The 23801-nt window shown below is 40.3% G+C and overlaps 1 protein-coding gene across 4 annotated transcripts in view; it reads right to left on the reverse strand.

Moving 5' to 3' along the window:
* The window catches only part of AFF2 (ALF transcription elongation factor 2), a 323600-nt gene extending 300316 nt beyond the window's left edge, over positions 1–23284 (reverse strand). For all 4 annotated transcript variants that reach the window (XM_058032600.1, XM_058032601.1, XM_058032603.1 and 1 more), the window contains exon 1: positions 23200–23284. In XM_058032600.1, the coding sequence (XP_057888583.1) occupies positions 23200–23246 (47 nt within the window). In that variant the 5' untranslated portion in view covers positions 23247–23284. The remainder of the gene's footprint in view (positions 1–23199) is intronic.
* Between the last annotated feature and the right edge of the window lie 517 nt (positions 23285–23801).

Genomic DNA, 23801 nt, shown 5'->3' on the forward strand with positions numbered 1-23801 from the left:
ACCCCAGGTTTTGATTTAGCACAAGGCAGACTATGTGCTCTGCGGCACCAACAGTCCTCCTCTGTATGGAGTGCTGGGACTCACAGGTGAATTATCCTCATGACCATTTCATAACCATCCTCCACTGGAAATAAAATGGAGCCTTTGTATTTCATCTGACTTAATACCTTGAGAACTTCAATTTTTGTCCAGAGAAACTTAAAATTGAGCTCTTAGCACTCTAGTGCAGTAACAAAAACTACAGTCATGCATGGCTTGGAAAGAAATTTACCAAATCCCAAACCTTTCACAATTAAAAAAAAAAAAGTAAACAGTGCTTGGGAGATTTTATGGTTCATTAGCAAAATACTGCATTATGCTCATCACCATATCCCTGTTCAAACACTGAAGAGCAGTGATAGAAGTTAAACGAAGTAGTAACATTTAAAGTTTGAAATATCCACTTCCAGAAGCCAGTGGAACAAATCATACATGGGAACTTTCTAACTGGAAGTACTAGCTAGAATAATGGTATAAATGTGACCTCTGTGGAAGTAACATAAAGTATCCTCTTTCTTGCAGAGAAATTCTTACAAAGACCCACTTGCTATAAATTTGAATTTCCTAAATTCATTGCAGAACTGAGAAACCAAAATGAAATAAATTATCACAGTTTGACACCATCTCCTTCATCACAGTAATTCCAGATTTCAGTATAAAAGCCATTACTTAACTTGCACGCCATAATTTACACACTCTTTTACACAATAATTTTTGATCCAAGAAAAGATTCATTTTCCTTTTATAATTATCTCGTGTCAAAGTCTTTAACCTTTTCATCTGAAAAGCCAGAGCTGGATTCCTTCTGGAAACATATGCCCTGAGTTCAGCTCCTCTCTTTGTGCATGGCAGGAAGAGGCTGGACATGAGCAGAGAGCAGCCAGGTCTGCACACCAGGGCACCAACATCACCAACACCCAACAACAGCTGCCTTCCCAACCCTCTACAGCAAAACCATCCACTGCAGTGAATAAAACCTGTGTCAGCCCAACGTGAAGTTGTAAGTACAGCACAAGAACCACCTAAACCACAGCAGTGGCAACTGCCGATTTGCATAATTTATACAAATTGATGTAGATTCAACAATTAGCATTTCAAGTGGGTTTCTTGGTGCCCAGGGAAGGCTGGTGTGAGCCTGGGCAGCCTCACCTGACATGGTGCCCATGCCACGGGGTCTGTTCACATACAGGCACCCAAACCACATCCTTCCCACATCATGCGGCTGAGGTACCTCGTTCTGGTGCTTCTCCAATGTTATGATAAAGATAGAAAATTGCTCTATCTTCCTAAAATTCAGACAACTTCACCAGATCCATACACACTTGTCTTTTCAAAATAGCACTTCACAGTCACAGGCAGGAAGCCTGGGCTGCCTCCAGCAACTGTGGGCTCACTTCAGGGTAGGCAGCAGAACAGCCCCCAAAAACACAGGTTTTATGAATAAGACCTGCTCCATCTCCACCCACATTTGGCTCCCCAGTGGACTCCTGTACCAGCAAGGCATCCTCATCATCATTCTTCATCACACACATGTGGCTGCACCCGCATTTCACATTTCCATCACTTTGGGAACACACCTTTCTGCACCAAGTGCAAGAGGCCACCATATAAAACTACATGGTCTGTGTGGACTTGCTTCCACCTGAAATCATCCAGTAAAATGAAAAAAAAATTATTTTAACTGATACAGCAATTATGTTTCCCATTGCTAAAAAACACACCATTCTGTTACAGGGCCAGCCATTAGCTCTTACTTCAGGCACCGCTGCTGCCTCAGGAACAGACTGCTCATTTTTAGCCTGTTTCCAATTTACCCGCTGGCAGAGGTGCGCAAGAAGTCTCTAGCAATGGAGTTGCGAACCCACGTCAGTATAAATTTCCTTTTTGAGAAGTTTCAATCTTGCTTTATCAGAGACCAGTGCCTGTGCTGAGGAAAGCCTATAATGATTTCTCTTTTTCAGGCTTATTCTAGAATTGCATCTATTTTGGGGTTTTGTTTAGATCTGTCGCAGCTTTCGTCCTGTTGATCATGTTGTTTTTCTAACCCGCCCTGAACATCTGTTGGCTCTTTCTGAGGCTGCATAATCCTGGTTTTTTTCTTTCTCTTATGTATTCCACTGCTATCAGTTGGCTGTTATTCTCAGTTTTTATTTTTCAGTGAACATTTTATTTCTTTTAGTTTGGAAAAAAATATTATTTTAAAAGCACTGATTCTTTCTGGCCTCATGTTATCCTGCACAACAAATTCACATCCGCCACAGCTTTTGTTTTGTTCAGCTGTTTTTTTCTTTTTTTGTTTCTGCTTGTTTTTCTTTTTTAAAAAAAAAAAATGCATCAATAAAAAAAAATCAGGTTGCAGCAGACCTAAAAGGTGGAGTGAGAAGACTATGAAGGATCTTGTTTTCATAATGATAAAAATCAGTACTTATAAAAGATACAGGGCTGGCAGCCCTGCAGAAAACCGAGCGAACACCGTTTAACCACAAACCAGACACACACACTCTCAGCAGGACCACTGCAAGCACTGAAAGGGGAAACAACACTCAAGCCTTGGCCTCCTCGCCGGGGCTGCCAGCAAGGGCAATCATAAGTGCCAAGTGTGGGGGTGGGTTTTTCTTGATGCTGACATTGGAAACTGTTTGGAGACTACAATTATTTAGCATAGCCTAACAAACAATTATCAGATGGCAACAGCTTCTGGTCACTACCAGGCTGGACTGCATTCAAGCCTAAGAGAGACATGTATCTCCTCAGCCAGCAAGTCTCCCTACCCAGTGATTACAAAACAAGTAAGATTTTGAGGTTGACAAGAGTCCCTTTTAGCAGCATTTGGATTATAAAATTGCTCTGACTCACTGCAGCGTATTGCTCCCTCTTAATTAACAGAGCTGAACTTTGTACATGTCTAGACTTCCTCCTGCAGAATGGCAGATTTTGGACTCCATGAATATCATTTGAAGTCATATTATTTACAGAGCCTTTATTCATTTCAGTCATTTGTTTCAAACATATTTTCCACAGAAAGAAAAAATGCACCAACTGCTGGGCCATTTAATCCAAACTTAACAGTTAAGATGTTTTATTCAGCATTTTAAAAAGGATTGTCTTCGGGAATTTTATGTGCTGCATTTCTAATGTTAACTTTACAGATTGTAAAGTGCCTTGGGATGCACTAGCATGAAAGGCATTAAGGTATTGCAGGATTTAAGCAAATGTGCATTGCACTAAAAAGAACCTTTTATGAAAGCACATACAGATAAAAACAACAGTAAAGCTAGTGTTTATTAAGAGATGCTCAGATTTATTTCTTAAAGCAAAACTATTTTCCTCCTCCACTGGCAAAAATGATCCTTTTCTAAATTAAAAAAATTTCTGCCAGTACTGACATAAAATTGCTGAAATTTTATACTCTATGGAAGAACGTATTTTCCCATTTAAATGTTCAGTTTTAAAAAAACTCAACTGGGTTCACATTAAAAAAAGGCATTTTTTTTCTTAAAAAGTAGGATTTCTGGTTTGTGGGTGGTCGGTTTTCTCCTACGACTTATTATGAACAAATTAATTAACTATATTAATTAGCTTGGCTATTGTTACAGGATTTTATGGGTACAAAGAAGAATGAATCATACATTTTGATCCACGCTTCCTATTACTATCAAAAAGTTGCATTTCAAATACAAGAAAAAGCTTGTACAGCTAAATCCCTTGACACGCCTGGAAATCACAGAGTAGGCTTGTACACCAATCACTTATGAGAGAGGATTTAATGTCAGTGGGTGAAGTTCAACACGGCGAGAAGGAGCAGCATTAACACAGCCAGAGCAGCCTTATCAAGGAGAGGTGGGGTACTATATCAGGTTTATCTCCACCCTTTAAGTGGGAGGGTGGATTTGATCTTCACCACCTCCCTCCCTGTTTTCCACCTTTGTAACACCCAAGTACTCCAGCTCTGTGGTCTCAATCCAGAGACTATTACAGCCTGCTAAAAAAGTATCACTTGATTTTAAAAGGATACAGATAAAGCCAAAAGAAAGTGTCATGGATTTCAACACATAAGACTAAACACAAGATCAAAGTTTAAGTGCAGAATATATATAATATTATTCAAAAAAAAAAAAAAAAGTAACGCTGCTAGAATTCCTATCACTCTAACATCAGAAGAGAAGCAACAAACAACTTTATAATGCCAGATCCACCTTTTCATTAAAATTACATTAAAAATAAAACATGATGAAGAAGGTTAAAAAGCAGCATATGACTTCTACCAAGGAGGGAAGGATTAGTTGTCCTTTGCATTCTAAGTTTGAAAGTTAATATGACAGTCACAATACCTACTCAGAGCCTCAGATCTTTTTTGAATGATAGGAACATTTTCTCAAAGGCTTTCAGCTACAAAATAGCCCTCAAACACATTTGTTTCTCTAGAGCACCTGTAATTCAAAAACATTACTGATAAATAAAGCTGAAAGCATTAATTTTAAGTGAAAAATTTCAGATGACTGCACTGAAATCCAATAATATTCTGTTTCAAGAAAAATAGTGGAGCTATGTACTCTAATTACAGTGGGTCATAAAACTGAATTAAAGGAACAAGATACTGTTTTAGCTAATTATGCTTTTTTGCTACCTCTTATGCCTTTCATACTATGGCATTTTCAGTTACATATTTGCCACATTTTGTTTTCACACAACTGCTTTTTACACTCAAGTTCAAAGCAAGATCAACCCATTTAACTTCATCTGTACTTCCACTGTAGGCATTGAATACCCATCTCTGCCTGCTCCTCACAGATGCATCTCCTTGTGAAGAAAATCCAGACAATGTATGTCAGCAAGGTATCCTTTGCCAAGCCACAAAGACCACATCTCAGTAGCTCTGAGATCTGGAATAACTCTGAGAAATGGAAATACTAGTGTCTACATATTTTACACCTGGATTCATCCATATTTCTCCAGAGCTTTGTCCATGCATTATTGAAAAGACAGTTTTACTGAGTAACAAGCTACATAGCAGGTTGAAACAATCAATTGTTCTTCCTGTGATGGACTTCAGACTGGGAGAGCTGCACCTTCCAACTCTTGGCTGCTCTCATAAACTACACTTTAAGCCCTGTCGAGGCTTAACACAGAGATCTGGGTCTTCCCAGATATACAGTTATCCATGTTTCTATTTCCTATCTAACAAAGCTGTCAACCAAAAGAGGCTGATGGAGACACTTCCCCTGTCACCGGGCTGCCAACTGAGGCATGACTGCAGTTACTTTTACTCTGATGTGGTGTAACGTACAGTTGTTACTACAAATACAGCCCCTTTCTTAAACCCAGCTTTTTATAAACTGTGCACCTGTGCAAGTTCAGAAGAGCAAATCTGGGCACTCCATGACAAACAGCCCTGATTCCCAGACTCGATTTGAGTATCACGCTCAAATATCACTGACTGAAACTGCAGCCACACACAGCACCTTTCACCACAGCCCTTCTCTTTGTCTATGTGTTTATTTTACACTAATCACTAAAATATCACAGCACAAAGTGTTATGTTATCTCTGTATCCATCTCAATATCTATAATTACTTTCTCTCTTTTGTAAAAACTAGGACAGGGAGTTGTAGCCCTCAAAGATTACAGATACCCATCTTCCTAAGCCTGACTAAGCCTAAACACACAACAATTATAAGATGGTAAACAGTAGTAATTGTACACTAAATGTCTTTTTAAAGAGCCAAATGTGCACTTAAAGTTTAACTCCCACTCACTGCTGCTCTAGAACAAACAGTAAATTAGTGAATACAAAACTAAAAAAAAAAAATAAAAAAGCCCTGCAGCATGTTCCTCAGGCAGGAAGTAATTCTATTTCCCTCCTCTTTTTTCAACCTTTGTAGACATAACGCAGGATCATTTCAATAAAGCACTGCCTGCAGTAAAAGCATGTGATGATCTTGCAATCCAAACTAAAGTGTGATAATTACCCTGCATTAATGGAGAAGGGGACACACAGAGAAATAAATGACCCTCACCCTGCAAAGAAGTGCAGCTGTATTCTAATTTATCAACAGTCAATTTATTACCTTATGTACTTTCAGACTGTGGGTTTTTATTTGCACCTGTATGTCTCAGTAAAGTGCAGCTAGTTTCATGACCATTACAAGCAGTTAAAGCTTCCTCTTTTCACTGGAACAGGTGGTGTGCACAGGGCAGAAAACCACTCAGCTACTTTTATCCCACGTGCATCAAAACCAGCTCTGAGGTATCACTCCAGCCCCTTTCTCAGTGACATTAGACACCTAAGATACTGCACAAGTCTCTTGATACATTCACCTTTTCTGGATTGGTTGGAGATCACTTTGGGAGTGTTTTGGGAAGGAGAATATGACCTAGCAAGAATGAATACAGAAGTCAGTCCCTTGAAGCATGACTGAGATGACAGTGTACAAGTACAGGAAATGGGTCTGAAAGTGGCCAGACCCGAGCACAGAGGGAGAACCTTGTTCTGCCAGGGCCACTTGATAGACAGAGGACACCAGTTTCCAGAGCTGTTTGCCTTATCCATGAGTAGGAAGAAGGGGAAAAAACAATTAAAATATCTTACAAAGTAATAAAATGTAGCTGTGAAATGATAAAAGCTGATTATTCTTGCAATGTGTTACTGTGTGACAGCTCTCCTGACAATTAAAATGAAGAGGTTCTGTGCACTAATAGCAATGTCTATGGTATACATAAAATATACTATAAATATTCCAGCATGCCCAAGAATGTCTGTGACATTTGTTGCTAAGAGGTATCATGTTTGCTTCTTCCATGTCCATTTCCACGTCTCCACTTGTAATACTGAGCACTTAACCAGGAAATTCCCTCCTCCCAAGTAAAAGAAGAACATTTTAATACTGATACAATTTTGTTTGGACACATGAAAGATATTTGAAAGGTCTTTATGTATCTTCACAACTACAAGGCCCTAGAGGGTCTCTAAAGCCAAGTGTATATTCCATGGTCCATTCTGCAAACACTCAGAGTGGGGCAGAGAGAGGTCATCTGCCCAAAAGGTTCCACCCAAAGCAGGGCACCCTCTAACTCCACAACTACCCTACACCCAGTACACTGGTTGGTGCTGTTATTTATTTCCCAACATTTACTACTGTAATAATGTCAGGAGACAAACAGGCCACACTACTCTGTGCCAGACAAATGGCTACAGAGGGATTCCACCGCAGCGCAAAATCTGTAAGAATTAATTGTCCTCACATAAAGTGCCACAGGACAGGGGAGAAAGGCAGAAGATATTCTGAAAACAGTTTTTCTGTTTTAGGACTAAAACTTGAATATTTGAAGCCTCCCCAAAAGGGTTAGATTATTTGTTTTGTTTTGAAGCATACCATCACTTTGAATATAGCAGTTAAGCAAATCAGCACCTGTCAAGTGTACTGAACTACTCTCTATTTAACCAAAATTTACATTTAGTTCAGTCAATTAATATAAGCCTTATCAGGTTTATGATAATTAGCACACTTACTAAGAGAAGTAACAGCAGTAGAAATAGTGTCAAAGAAGAGCTCTGTTGTAGTTGGGTCTCACCAGAGACTCCTATCTGATCTCACCTAGCGATCTACTTGCTCTTGTTTTGCCAAGGAGACCCACTTTTCCTGCTCTTAAACCAGACAAATTACTGTGACAAGAAGCAGGCTTAGGGTAGCTTCCATTCACAGATCACTTTAAGTGCTTTACAGGTCATGTGCTATTAAACTACTTACTTTATCAATTTCTCTTGGCTTATCCAAGGCTAACTGTTTTAGTTGGAGGAGGAGGACTTATTTTGTGTTTTGTTTTGCTTTCTTATTTTTTATTACTTTTCCCTTCCTGTTTTATTTTTACCATGAATAGTTGAGAGCTGTTGGACCAAAAATAATTATAATCAACAAGGAAAATAAAAATAAACTTTTGCTTTCCTTTGCTTCACATATATTGCTGAAGTGTACTTTAACACAGGCAGACTTCTTTAAGCAAATATCACTTGGAGTAATCAATAAGGCCACTTTTTTGTAGCCTGTTTTAAAGGTAGTCCTTCAATGGCATTAAAGGACAGGTACAATTTAAACTCCTCACACAGAAGATGCCCTCTTGCCTGCCATTCCAGAACTTTAAGAATTTTAATCAGAATTGTCAAATTCCACATCATTGCTTATACACATACACACTTTTTTGTGACTCTCTTGAACTGCAGGGTCATAACGGAATAATTTACAGTGCAAAGCAGTGTTTTAAGAAAATAGTTACTCAAAGCATAATTGCTAGGGTTTTCTCCCCCAGCTTGAACTGATAATTTTCCTTTTCTCTTAAACTCATAACCATGAAGCCACACCATTAGTCCAAATTATTCTGAGAATAAGGCTACAAGTTAATATACTTTAACAAAATTAGCCACTGCTTTAACAATAAAGGGAGTATTGTCCTATCTTTCTCTTATCACTATTCTTAAATATTTGATATTAGATAAGACCTGGAGAAAAATGAAATCCATAAATTGCACTGTGGCATATTCTACAGGCAGGCAAGAGACTTTAAAGAAGGTGAGACAGTGCTATAAACCAAAATTCAAATCAGAAACTGAACCTTCATTTTAGATTGCCAGGCTTTTTAACGTTCAAGATAGACTGCAAACATTATTTTAACATTCTCTATTTTTTAAGAGTACCTGCAGAAGCAGAGACAATTTAATACAAGCTGAGTTGAACTTTAGTGAAGGTGTTTCCAGGCTATGGTTTTAAGAACATACTTGAAAGACTGGCAGAACAATCCAGTGCTCTGGTATTTTCACAAATTCAAAACAATGAGATACTTAAGACTCTATTCACACACAAAAAAAGAAATAGAATAAAGAAAAAATGGAGAGGAAAAATGGAGAATTAAATGTCTCTAAGTGGAAGAAACATTTCCCATCTCAACTTTAGCACTTTACTACTGACATACAATGAAAAAAAAGTGCTTGTATATAACCCAGCCATGTCAGCAGCAAAATGAATCTCTGGGCTGTGCAATGATCTAAGAGAATCTGAATGGGCATATGGGAACAGCTCATTTTGCAAGACCTCCGAAACCAACCTACTGATAAACACCGGAGGGTGCCTGACTGCCTGAATACTCTCATGCTTATTTGTTGTTATTCTTATTCATTACTGAGTCATTATTATTATTTAAGTGCCGACAATGCACTTGTGAACCAGAACAGATGCAAAATATCCTGTGCTAATGAGAAAATCAAAGCCTTTCTCATATTAGCAATTTCATATTATAGGATCTCTTTATTTTTGCCAATAAAGCACAAAAGTAATTAATACAGCAATATTTTCTTATTGTTCATGAGTAAAGCAAGTAAAACTGCTCAGATTCCGCTTTGGCTCTCACCCCTACCAGCACAAAATACAATAAATACTATTGAAGAATTCCTACTAAGACAGCTGCCAAATAAAATAAAACAAAAATCTCTCATAAAAAGCTGTTCTCTGTTTATTCAGAGACAGAGTCAGTACTCCTCACTGAAAATGAACAGTGTGGCACTGCTCTTTCATATTTAAATACTTAAGCTGTGTCTTATTGCTGTAACCATCTCACAGGGTAAGTTTTTAACTGGAGGCTGGAAGGTGACATTAGTCCTCAGTGTATTACCAAACTATGGGTCCATTCTTGAGTAACCATTAGAACAATGCATACGGGGCACACACTTTTCACCCCCAAAATGATGCTACTATATACACAAGGAATCTGACAAATGCTTCCATTTAAATATCAGTGCACACAGAAGATGTCAGGTTTGGACATTCTCTGATAGCAGCAATGGATGTGTGCTGCTGCCTTGTCCAGCTCCAGGATGACACCTCCAGCAGTCCAGGTTTGATGGGAAGGAGGGTGGCTGGGGAAGGCTCCCTGCAAAGTCAGCTTCTCCCAGTGCTGCTGGAGCTGTGTCTGCTGCTCATGACCACACAGTTTTTAAGCAAGGTCACAGATACTGGAGCTGCTTCATTGTGCGTAGGTAACCCTGCAGCAGCAGATACTTCAATTTAGCTGAGGAAGTTTCCATTTGGGTACAGTATCCTGTATCTTGCCCTCAGCAAACCAACCTGTGCACACTCCCCAGATCTGGCCCCAGAAACTCTCCACCTCAGCAAACATTCCTGCCCTTTTGAGGACCATTCTGCATCATGGGAATGGATATGACCAAATCACTTTTGTGAAAAGTAAAGGGTCTTTCCCTTCAGTTTCAGTAAGGAACAAAATGACTCAGCTATGACTGCAGGGCTCAGCAGTGAGCACAGCACTGCTGCAGAGACACTGGCCAAGGCAGAGCAGAGCTAAGCCCTGCTGTCACTTCTCCTAAAAGAAAGCATGAAGAACAATATGTCAGTCTTAAAGTCTTGTTCGAGAAGCTTACTGGAGTCAGACAGGCCCAGTCCTGTGCTGGGAGTCAAATGGGTATAGTTCTGTGTGAACTCTTTGGTAGCCCAAGCCCAGCACAAGCCCCCTTCCCACCCCAGTGTTCCCACTGAGTCTGCAAGGAAAGCCTGCAGGAGGATCCCTGACCTAAAGAGGAGCCTAAACACACGTTTTATATCAAAACATTCCTACCAAATCAAAGCAAAGCAGCCAAGATTCAAGTGACAGAGACAGTTAAACTAAAACATGCATCAACAATGAAAATGTAAATGAAGTTTTGTCCTCAGCAAATCCTCAGAAGGGGAACTGAGATCCTCAGAAGCTGCCTTGACTAAAAAGACAACTGAAAGAGTTGGATAGTACCTTCTAGCTCAACACCAGAATCCAAGACAACCTCATGCTCAGAAGACCGAGTCTGGCCCTAAACACTCAATAGGATTAAATAAAAATGGCAAGATTCTTACATACAAATAAGAAAACATCTGTGGAAAGATCTACTGATACTACTTTTTAAAGGTCTACAACTGCTAGTTGTAACAGCAGCATCCTGTCAGTGACACACATTTCAACAAAGGGAATAAAATACACAAACAATAAATAAACCCCCCAGCAACAGTGGAACAGAAAATGCCTAGATTTCCATTAAATGCTAATTTAATAAAATCAACAACCATGCATCTGAACTATAAGAGCGTTTTTAAAACCAGTGGAAGTGTGACAGATGAATGACAGTTGATCACAAGTGACAATTCACTCTGAAGTCCAGAGGAATGCTCAGCCTTCACATGCCCTTAAATCAGCCTTGAGTTAACACCCACTCATCCTTCAGTGCACACTCACTGCCCAGTGACACAGGCACACCCACGGTGAAGGGCTGGGGTACTGGAGCACCTGCTGAATTCTGACACACACAAACACACGTGGCCATGCTGCTACAAGCCATCACTTTCAGATTTCTGACAGTCACCCTTTGCCCACATCCCTGTTTGCTCCTGGCTGGCTATGTTCTTGGCCAGAACATTTATAGCCCCTGGTATTATCCCTCCAAAGCTGTGACGCATTCTTAACCACAACCCGGAGAACACACTGAGATTATAATATACAAACATGTAGGGAAGATATACACACTCAGACACACCAGGGGATAAAACAGACGGGGAGGAAACGAGGAACTTTATGTTACTGTCTTTTCTAATGAGATAGAAAGTGGCAGATGTAAAGATTTCATTCAACCAACAATCTCTTTTATGATATGAATAAACTACTAAACCAGATTTAATCCTTTATAAAATCAGATTATAAGAAGCAGACAAAATCACAAGTTTATTCAATACGCCATCTTATCCAGTGTGACTAATGCATTATTTGTATGAAGTTAAAGTGGCGCGTTGGAAAGCTATGAAATAAATCAAATGCTCTACTTTATGTAATCTTAACAGACAGATCCCATTAGGATTCTACTATGCATAGCTGTTGGTTAAAATCATTGACCAGTATCCTTATAAATTAATCAACTGAGGTAATGCTGGCTTGGCTGTCATCATTTATTCCTAATCTACATTTAGAATTCAATTCAACTTTTCAAGCCCCTTTAGAACAGGTTTATCAATTCTCTCACCCTTGCTTCAGACGTCAACCTAACTGGTAATTGTTTACAAAAGACCCAGTACAATGGAACAGTATCTTTTTTGTTCCTTTTCTTTCCACAGATACCACAATGCATATAGACACTGCATTATAATTAGTTAGGAAGATATTAAATCTTAACCAAACATTCTAGCCTGCCTCAATTTTTTGATGAGACCTTTTATCATTGAAGTTGAATTTGCAGGCAGATTGTGTGAGTTTACACAAGTGAGAATCATTACAAAATCTAAAATAACCCTGATCTGATTGAAAGGCAGCTAGCAGAATATTTTTGGTTATAGATATATAGGGGGGGAAAAAAGCCTCCTAGATATCAGGTTATTTGTGGAGCTCTAATGTGTTTTCAAACATATGACTTCTGTGTTATGTCTGTGTATTTTATGCAGTTTCTAGTCATGTTTGTTAGATGTCTGCATGTCACGTACTGCAAGATTCATGAGCAGTCTACAACCAGGAAAAATTCTCACACAACAGCTTGTCTTGGGTAATGGGGAAAGAAACAGCAGAGTGAAGTGACAGGGAAGTGTATTATTTATTATCCTGATGAGGATAACACCTAGTCATGTTCTACGATCCAAACATGCTCACTGTCCTGCTGACAGAGCTACGATTCTGAATGAGAGCACAGGTGTTTCCCTACACAAATACCAAAACTCTCTTTAATTATATTCCCTTATCTATAATCCCTCCATGGGCACATTAAAAACCAGGCAGTTTGGGCAAGGGCTCTTTAAAGAGAGAAGGGAAGACTGAGCAGTAACAAAAACATTGCAATAGATTGCATAATATTTCTGGAGCTCTACCACAGAGTAGGTAAAGGTCATCTGCTCCCAAAATGAAATGAGAAAGAAAGGGAAGCTGTGGCTAAGTATGGTTTAGAGTTCACTAAATCAATGAAAAACTTCAACCAGCTGCAGTGGCCTCCAGCTCAGCCCTCTAGTGCAAATTTACTGGCCCACAGACAACTATCAAAGCCACAAAGACAATGCTTCCAACTATGTATGAAACTAATCATCTCCCTAATTGCCTAAAAATGATACACAGGATTTCAACAAAATTCATTCCCTTCTTCAAAGGCACATTGTTAATTTCATCATCAAATTCCACCAGCACAGTCTATCAAAACACATATATGAAAATACCTCCTACATTTCAGGGACATAAAAAAAAAGACCATGAATTGTTTTTGCTGCCTGTTTTCCCTTGAACCTTGAAAGAAAGGACCTCAGAATAAAATTTTGCCCTGTATTCTTTTTTTGTCCAATCACAAGGATGTACTTTTCCTCGTGCTTGCTGAATGCAACACAGTAATTTGTATCCCCAAGAGGTATAAATAGAAAATATGCTCATTCTAATAACATATGTGAGGAAAACTCATGCCCAGGGTTAACCAACAAAGCAGCAGCGATCTGCTAGAAACAAAGGCAGCTGGCTCAAATAGCAACAATGCTTCTGAAAAACTGTGGATGTACTATTCAGTGAGCCATCCAAGGGATGACGTTTACTTATGCTACAGCTGCATATACAAAGCTTTGCTATAAGATCTGGTAAATGACAAGTCTTCTGGAGTGACAAGATGGTTCTGTCTCCAAAAAGTCCATGGCCTTCACTGTCCAGCTATACTAGCAGGGCAAATTACATGAAGTGTACACACTATAAATAAATTCTGCCCTTCAGAAGAGTTCTCTGCTTTGATTATCTTCTCTTGCACTGCCCAAATCCCACCATTTCTCTTTACAGGCTTGCCTTCCCCCTACTAATATATCTGCCTAGGTTTCTGTCTTCCTCTATCAACATAAACATTCATAAACATTAAGGGACTTAACCTCATCACACCCCCACAGAATAGGAAAATATACCCATCAGACTTGGCAAGCAGTGAAGTGGAACTCAGCTGCACTCCTGACCAACGATGAGTCCTTCTTCAAGTCACTTCTCTCTTCCCACTCCCCACTGTGCAAGGAGGGGTGATGACAATGACTTCTCTGGAAGTCTAATAGTAAAAACTGGAGATACACTTCTCACTTCACAAAAGGAGGTAAAGCAGAGACATATCATTATTGGTTGAAGGGTCTCTGGCTAGAAACATCACCCCATTTTTCTAAACATGTGTGATATCATCATCACAAATGCTGCATCTGCATCCAACACAAGGATCTCTGTGCATTAGCTATGCCACAATCAATACCATTTGCTTTTCTTGTAGGTAACACTGTACAAGCAAGCCAGTGAAGGACTATGTAGCTAGAGTGAAGTTCATAGTAGAGAAAATGTCAAAAGCAGCTCCCAGCTGACACCCATGAAGATGAAAAAGTGAGCAGAAAGACCAGATAAAGGTAACTACACAGCTGGCCCTTCTCTCTCATGCTTTGCACCTGAACAAAAAAAAAAATAAATAACAAGGCAAATCACCACAGAAGTAAATACTATTGCCTCACCTTTGACAGTTTCCAATGACTTTGCAAAGGCAGTAAAGTAGCTAGCCACAGTACCAGTGAGAGAATCCATGTTCTGTTCCTAAAAAGATATATTCACCTTGATTTCACAAACTTAAAAATGACAACAACCCTTTCCAGTATTACCAAAAATAGCAATGCAACTCAGTTCCTTCTCCAAGCAACCACTAGCCCTCAGCCACCGGCCAATGCCTCAATTCCTTCACCTACCCCTCTTCAAAGGCTTGGTGGGCTTGGTGAAGACAAATGGGCTTTCCAATGTGCAACCAAGCAGAAAGCCATGAAAATCAAAGGGCTGCTTTTTGACTAAATATGAGCTCCAAAGCCATTGTCCTCTCCCACAGAAGAGATCTACAAAAATGCTTACTATAGCATGTGCACAGTATTCTTTACAGCTCTGCCTCCCTGCTGACCACCAGCCCCAGGGCTCACTCCACTTCCCATGACAATTGGCTTCACCACACACACTGACTTGTATTGGAACTCTTTCAGGGACCCTAACTAATGAGTTTTTAAACACTTGTAGACAGAGAAGATAATTCCTCATCATTATTCTTCATAGGAAACACCAGGAAGAATGTCACTCCATTGTTCTACAGGAAAGAAACTGGAAGAAAAATCACCCCCACATTCAAAAGAGCAGCCCTAAGCTCTCATACATGAACTGGCTGCCCCCCAAGCTATGGGGGTCTCACCTGAGAGTTCAGGACAGAGATCTAAAGCATGTGCAAACTTCTGAAAACATCTCTTACTCTGGCATGCCTGCACACTAAGAGGTCCATAACCAACAGACATATAATGTTCCAAGACAGTATTCTCAAATACAAGCGTGGCTACTGACAGCAGCACAGAAACAGAATCACCTAAACACCGTATTACTGCAGGATCTCAGTTACCCTCATGACATGAGACTGAAATAAATAGGAATGGGAGACCTTAATAAGAGTTTATATTTAAAGCTTTGCATTTGCTTTCTCTACTGACAGTTATATGTTCTTTTTCCACACAAGAGAAATCTTGACCTAAACCAGTAATAAAGGCCAAAAAAAAAAAAAGAACAAGTAAACTTACAGAACATGCTGTTACCCTCAGACATAAAAATATTTTAAATAAAAAGCATTCCATTATGAAGCCATCTTCTCAACACAGATCATAAGCCACCAAGGACTGCTCTGCTTTCACCAGTGTCACTTTCAGGTGTCTATCACTTTGCAGGCTGCAGATATTATCACCTATCAAAAGAGCCTACATTTGGATGTCCAAGAAAACTTCTGAGCTACAATTGAATCCTGCCAACACTCCATGTAAATTAGTGCCAAATGGAAAAAGCACTAGTCTCAGTAGTAAGGCTTCTGCAGGTTTGAGCCCCAGGCACTGGCAATGTAGAGCTACAGAATTTACTCATTCCACAACATCATGCACACCCACAGCATACAAAAATAGCTATTATAATACTTGTCAAAGGAACAACTCAGTGATTTTTAACTTGGTGCTCTATCTTGTTTTCTTCTTTGCTGGTTGTTAATACCCCACCCCTATAACTACATATAATTATGAGTGGGCTATTCATGTCTTACTATAACTGGTAGCACCATGCAGCATGTGAGTCAGGAATCTGAACTGCTGACTACAGCTCCTCACTAAACAAGTCTTACACACCACACATAGTAAATGGCATTCCCTATTCTCTGCTCCACCTACAAGGAAAAACCAGCTTCTAGTTGTGCTATCATCTCCAACTCTCCTTAAAACTCACCATCCCAAATTCCATGAAATAAGGACTCAGTTATAATCTCCAGCAAAAAGACACAGAGCAACAGCTGAGGTCACAAGGAAAAAATATTTCAAGTGAGAGTTCTCTTCTCTCAGTGGCTTCATTTGAATATATTAATAAAATGTTATTAAAACATTATATACAGTTTTACCAAAGAAACTACAGACCTTTGCTTAAAAGTCATAACAATTTATGTCGTTGATCTGCTATGCACAAGTTGAGAAATAGTCGCTTCATGATAAAACACTTTGTAACAGCTGGGAAGTTAACTGCAGGAAGTTTTGGGTTATTCCCTTACCTCAGCTCTCTTGCTCCACATTACTTTTTCAGCACTACGAGCCCAGCCTTGTAAACCCATCAAACTGACTGCACTCAATAGGAGTCCTGTTGAAATTTAGGTGCAATATACAATTTTTATAAAGTTTCTTCAAGACTGGACTCCAGTACAGTGTATTTGAAAACAAGCCCTCGAGCTCATTCCCCGACCATTTCCTCACAAATAAAGGCTTAACATCATATGGCCTTAGTGAGAATCTTTGGTCAAACAACTGTCTCATTAGAAGTTATTCAAAATGGAGCTTAAAAGCTACTGACACACACACTGCCATCCTTCCTCTCATTTTTTTAATCTCTACAGTTGTCCATTAGTCAGGAGTAATGTACCTTCTGACCTCTGACCAAAGCTATTAGAACAATTTAAACAAATATTTTGGTTACAAAGCATCAACACAGAACATTCAGTAACAACAAAAGGATGAAAGAGCTGTCTTTTAGAGTCACTGTTGTGACTTCCTGACCATGTTATATTATGGAAGGTTACACTAACTTGACATCTTACTTGATTTACAACCTTATTCAATGCTTAAGAAAGAATTTGCAACATTGCAAAACCCAGAATTGTGGCACATTTTCAGTTTTCAGTGTTAATAGATGTTTGATGGCTTTAGAAAATCTATTCTGTTAACTGCAATCAAGAGAAAAGATTCAAGCTTTCCCCTCCATTTTTCTTTTCTTTCCGTAAAAGAAAGGCAGTAAATTTGAATTGGACAGGTTCAGAATTGGGCTCTGAGGAGTTTTTCCACATGCATAGTATTAGGCACGCGCAGGGAGCCTTGCTGATCTGGGCATTAGAGAGTTGCTCCACATTTAAAGAAGTCTGCCTTTTGGGCAAAATGGGCAAATCAAGGGCTCTCTCCACTCAACTGGGAGCACCTTCACTGGCATCACTGGCCACTGACCCACACCAAGGCTGGAGGAAGACATGGGCTCTTCATGGCATTTATTGACTACATACATTTAACAGACATTCAGGAACCAAATCCTTCCAGTCCCTGACACAAAAATAATTTCATTACCTCAAACTAAAGGCACAGGAAAAATACAGGATAGGGTCTATCTGTTTAGATGCTTATTCTAAATGCTTCATGGGTTTAAGGCATAAAATGCTTTTTTCAATCCCTCTAGATTTTTTTAATGAGATTTAATATTTGCATTCCTTCTGGCTGCCCAGTTATTGGTGAAATCATGTAAAGCTGCTGTAGATTTCAGGGAAATAGATGGGTACTGTACAGGCAAAAATAACATCTGCTTTCACTACCATATACATCAAAAATTGGGATTTAGTCATTTTAGGATCTCTCATGTGCTTAAAGACACATACCTGTCTATGGGCTCTGATAAATAAAGGCCCATGTGCTTTTTCTAAGTTTAGCACAAATTTTATGCATCTCAATGTTGGACATTTTTCTTTACCTAGATAAAAACAGAATTTGGGCCTTTAAAAAGGATGAATTTCGGTAATACAAAAAGCATCACAACACTCCTTCCACAATGCTGGAGCATATTGCCACAGTCCTAAGAAGCATAAAAAGACCAGCAGTGCCCATGCATTTTCTCAAACATCATTTAGTATATTTAAGTTAATAATTTGCAGAATGTCACATTTGCCACTCTAAATTATTTAGAAAATTCCAGGTTGCAGAAGTACTCTTGTCAGACAAAAGAAATAATTTTGCTTTACTGAAGGACCTGCATCATAGTACCATCTTTTACTAAGAAGAAAACCCCAAACAATATAATTGGCATTCATGTACAAACTGCTTAAATGCTCTCAAGTTCTGCTTGGCTTCAGAATAGCTGAACAGCACCTGAAGTATCTACTCTCCATCCCAATTTGTATATTTAAAAAAACATTAAATTCTTGAATGCATCATTAGGAAAACAACTCAAATGATGTTAAACTGATAGTAACTTTGTCTCATAGGATAGATGTGAGTTTAATGTTTGCAAACAGCCAAAATCTTTCAAGATTTACACTCCATGAAGTTCAATATCAGCCAGGGAAGAATTACTAAATCAGGATGTACTTCAAGTACAGGTTTTGGCCCAAGACTATTTTTGGTCTTCTTCAGCTGCTTGTTTTGACAGCATCTAATCCCCCTCACACACCCACCAGTGGCCACACAATCTATCCATTTACACTTTCAAAGCAAATTCAAAATGAAACATTCTCAAATAATTACTCGTGGATGTCTGTAATACAAACCCAAAAAGTAACTGCAATTCAATTGTAATATTTCTTAGGGAAAAGAAAGGGACAGGGAGAAAAATCTTACAGACTCCTTCAAAATGTGACCTTTTCATACACTAATGCTCTCACCATCACCTCATGAAAATTAAAAAAAAATTAAATCTAACTCCCGAAGAGCTTATCTACTCTATTTCACACATTCCCACCAGAAACACAACACAGCTTCCACGTTAGGAAGACTTTTCATTTAGTGAGTTATTACAATCCTTGGTGAAAGAACAGTAACTGAGAAGGTCTTCTGCAGGGGCACAGGGGCAGAGAGGGAAGCAGGAGGGTGGGTGAAGAGGGGGAAATAGCCAGGGCTGGAACTGAAACAGTTCACCTTTGTCTGGAGAGCAGGATCACCCCCTCCAGGTTGAGGACTATGCTGAAAGAGTGCGCTGCTGTGGCATGCAGCGTGTTTCTCCATTCACACAGGAGAGGAACCTGGCCCACAGATGGCCTGTTCTCAGCTTTGTCAGCCACAAACAGACCTTTGAACTTTCTATTTATATAACAGTTTAGTGAGTTTAAGCCTCTTCCTGTATAACTGGCAGTTTGCTGGTTTTTGCTGTAATTAGGCTACTTGTGATACATCATATAACATAGGAAAAAAAACAAGAGGTTTGTTTCTCTGCAGGGCTAAGCCTTCCTCCTTGCAACCACACAGCTAAGATGACACTGTTACCTGCTCATCTTATTTTACCTTGCCAGGTTTTGATTTACATACCTCAATATGCATTTTTCTGCTAAGTCTTTTCTCAACTTCCACTTTTTTAAAGATTGGAGGGCTTAAAAATATTAATACCTATGACAATCAAGGTAACATAAACCAAGACTTTTTCTGCCTTTGTTTGTGCTAGTGAGGAGTATATATTCCAGGGTGGTTGGGTCTTTGTTGGGTTTTGTTGTTTCCCAGCTGCTGATTAATGACACCACCTTGCTCCATAAGCAGGTTCAAATCTAGCCACATGGTCCCAGGCCACAGCAAGATTTCATTTACTTGGTTACCACAGACAAGCATGGAAAGTGATTTAAAAGATGAAATTTGATTTTTAACAGCAAGTGGTCCCCTTGGTGCACACAGGCATTCAAGCTTTTCATTATATCCATCTCCCTTTCTTTCTCCCTCATAGAATGGCTCATATTAAATGCAAGCCCAGGTGAACACTTCTTATTCATCCAGGAATCATAGCAGACTTCAGCTTTGGCCCTTTCATCTCATCCTGAGTTTACATTTACCTAAATTGTTTTGGGTATTTTTCAGTTTTTTTTCCAAGTCTGGCAAAACATCCACAAGGATTTTTGTGGCCTCATCTTACACATTTTACCCCAGTGTTAACAAAAACCCGACACCAACTCTCAGCTACCTTCCTAATCACATTCACAACGATGGGTCAATGAAACATCTCATTCTTGTACTACTGTGATCTCTCCTAATATGGGAAACTAAAGGGCTGATTCTGCAGTTTGTGTCATCAAGACAAAGCTCCACTAATCATCCGGAAGGCCAGGTGAGAATTTCAGCACATGTGCAGTGCCACTGCACACTGTAACAATCACAGCTCTTCAGAAAATATGTTTCAAAAAGTGACACAAAAATGTACCTCCATTGGAGGTGGGGGGAAATTAACTATATTTTTCCCATCAACAAGTAACTTTCACAAAGTCATTTCCTGGTAAAAAAGCAAGGCAAAGAAAGTTTACCTTTACATCTTTTCATCAGATTAAAAAAAAAAAAAAATCTGCTCAAGCTATAAATATTTTTTTAATATATTTCTCAGGCTAACGATGTTTTTGTTGTACTTTGCATACAGATAATACAAACACCCACACACACAGTAGGCCTGAGCTTGCCTTCTTGGTGATTGCAGCACAGATTAAGAGAAGTTTTGGGTTTGCAAGGAATGCAGAAGAGGGTCCCTAATTGCCTTATAAATGCTTGTGAAACATGTTTTACAAAGGCCAGCTCACAGGCAAGAGGAGGGCAGCTTCGAAATAGGAAGCAGCAATTCACACATCATGTTATATGTACTTATTTGCAATTACAAAGCAACCATACCATATTGGATACAGAGACAAAATTAATAAATCTTGATGGATGTGCATGCATATTCCTGGGTGTGTGGAGATGATGTATGTATAACACATTACATACATACACGTTTGTGGACAGAGAAGATAAATTTAACTCTCTGTAAGCGATGCAGCTACTTGTCAGAGACAAACATATTTACATGTATAATAAAATACATGTCACATTTGTGTAGACATGTAGATTATGTACCCACATGTTATATATGCACTTACATATACTAATTGGGTTGCTAAAAGCTAAATGCAACTTGATCTCTGCAGTATGTGTGAACGCCTGTGCCACATAGAGAGTTTGAGCAGATATCAAACTGTTTGAAACAGTCAAAGTAAAAATGTTCTCTCATCATGAACCCTAAAACCACTAAAAACAAAACATTTCACAGTACAAAAACCAGCAAATAGAATTTTCGAATGAGAGGCAATATATTCATATTTTATGGAAAAACCGAGGCACGAGAGTTCACCTCTTTCTGATGCACATCGCTAAATCCATATAAAACCATGGTCAAATGAAAGTAAGTTATTAAGCAAACACTAAAACTCAATACCTCTAAATGCTTAGTATTTGAACTACACCCACATATTGGGTTGTAACAGCTTCTATTAAATTAATGTTACCCACATTATAAATTAGGCAAATTGTATGCAAATATTATTTGAGCGGTAATACGGTGGTTATCAGTTGTCTGCAAAATAAATTAGTGTAGCAGAGTAAAGATAGCGTAGTAGAAGCATAATATTTAATTGAGCACTAATTTTATTGTGATTATTACTTTTAAATAACAACAGCATGATTATTAAAAAGATGTAATACAATGGATTATGCAGAGCTGATAAAACATGCACATGATCCAAAACGCCTGCTTACAGATTAATATTGATATAGTGTAATTTATGGTTGTGAGGATTTACTCCCAATTGCTGTAAAATGGAACGTGACAGGTATTTGGTTCTGATTACGATGGATTTGCAAGTATAGCTGTTAGACCGTGTTTGGCAAAATGACAGTTATTAACAAGATATATTACCTTTTTCCTAGACATACCTTTATATTATCAACAAAGTAAAGTAAACCCTCTGCAAAACACGAGGTCCAAATGCACATACATACACATATATAATCTGTGTGGCATTTAGAGATTAGGATCACAAAATACAGTATTTTAGTCTTTCTTCCTTAGCAAATTGCACTCCAGCCTAAAAGCATTTAACAAAGCAGTAACCAACCTCTGAATTTCCCCATGCATAGTTAAGGAATTATATTCGCTAAATTGAAAAGTAAAGAAAGAACCAATAAAACCAGCCAAAGAATAAGCATAATCTCATTAACCAGCCACAGAAGTGACTAAGTACCTACCCAAATTCTAACTTTCCCAGCTACTTGTCACCCATCAAAAATTCCTTAACATTCACTTTGATAACAAGTTTACAATGCACTCAAACAGATGCACCGATCTTTTAAAGGTGTGCACCTATTTACAGAGCAATATAAACCTAAAATTCCATTCTTAAAATAAATGGAAATAAAAGAAAAATGATGCAGAGACGGGCAGGGAAAAAAAGACCTGTTATAATATCACGGATACTCATCTTGCCACTTCCAAAACTAACTTCAATAACGCTTCATCTAGAATAGGAAACCAGCAAAACCAGCAACAGAAGCCCCCACACCGATCTGAGCTACAGCCGAACTGTGCCACACAGCGAAACTACAGTTGCGGTTCTCCCCGTGAAAGGAACATTGCCAGTGACAGCAGTAAACACAACATTAGCAAAGCCGCGATCCCGGGGAACATCGCCGCCCCTGCTCGGGAGGGGGCTGCCACCGCTGATCGCAGCCGGCACCGGCACCTCTCGGCGCTGCCCTGCGGGCCAACTTCGCCCCCCGCCGCCGCGCTCCGAGCGCTGCTGCCCAGCCGGGGCCGCGGAGCGTGGCTGGAGCCGGCCGGCACCGGCTGCCCCGGCCGGCCCCGCTGCCCGCGGGCGCAGCGCGGACCCGCTCCCCGCTGGCACCGGGCGCTGCGCCCCTCAACAAAGGCTACGGCACCGGGGGAGCGAGCAGGGAAGGGTAGGAAGGAGGCAGCTGGAAGAAGGAGAGGGGTGGAGAGACGGGGAGGGGAGGTGGTGCGGGAGGGGGAGAAACCAAAAGCAAAAAAAAAAAAAAAAAAACCCACCACCCGAAAAAAACCTACCACTGCTGCTCTAAGTCCCAGTCCCTGAAAAAGTCGAATAGGTCCATAACGATGTGGTGGGGAGACTCAGAGAAGTGGTGCCCCCTCCCCGCCCCGCAGAGCCGAGCCGAGCCCAGCCGGCGCGGCTATCGCTGGCCGGCCCGCATGGGCAGCGGCGCCGCGGGGAGCGGCGGCCGCCGCGGGGCCGCGCGGAGCCGCCCGGGGTGGCGGAGCGCCGCCGCCGCCGCCAGCAGCGCGGCGCGGCTGTGCCCGGCTGGGAGAGGCAGCGCAGCGGCGGCGGCGGCCCGGCGCACACACACACAGACGGGCGGGCAGGCTGCCTCGCACACCGCGAGGGGAGGAGCCGGGGCGGCCCGAAGCCGCGGCATGGAGCCGCCGCGGCAGCACCGCCGGGATCCGGCGGAGCCGCGAGCCCCCGCCGGGAGCGCGGGGAAGTTTAGCTGGAAGGAGGAACTGCGGGGATGCGGGGAGCGGAGCGGCTTCGAGCCTGCGGGAGACCTAGGGAGGCCTGCCTGGGGTCGGAGAGGGGGACAGAGAAGGGGGAATAGGGGAGAGAATTTAAACAAAAATACCCAAACATACACACACAAAACCAGGCGTCT

This window comes from Melospiza georgiana, chromosome 12, assembly GCF_028018845.1.
Source record: "Melospiza georgiana isolate bMelGeo1 chromosome 12, bMelGeo1.pri, whole genome shotgun sequence".
Taxonomy (NCBI): Eukaryota; Metazoa; Chordata; class Aves; order Passeriformes; family Passerellidae; genus Melospiza; species Melospiza georgiana.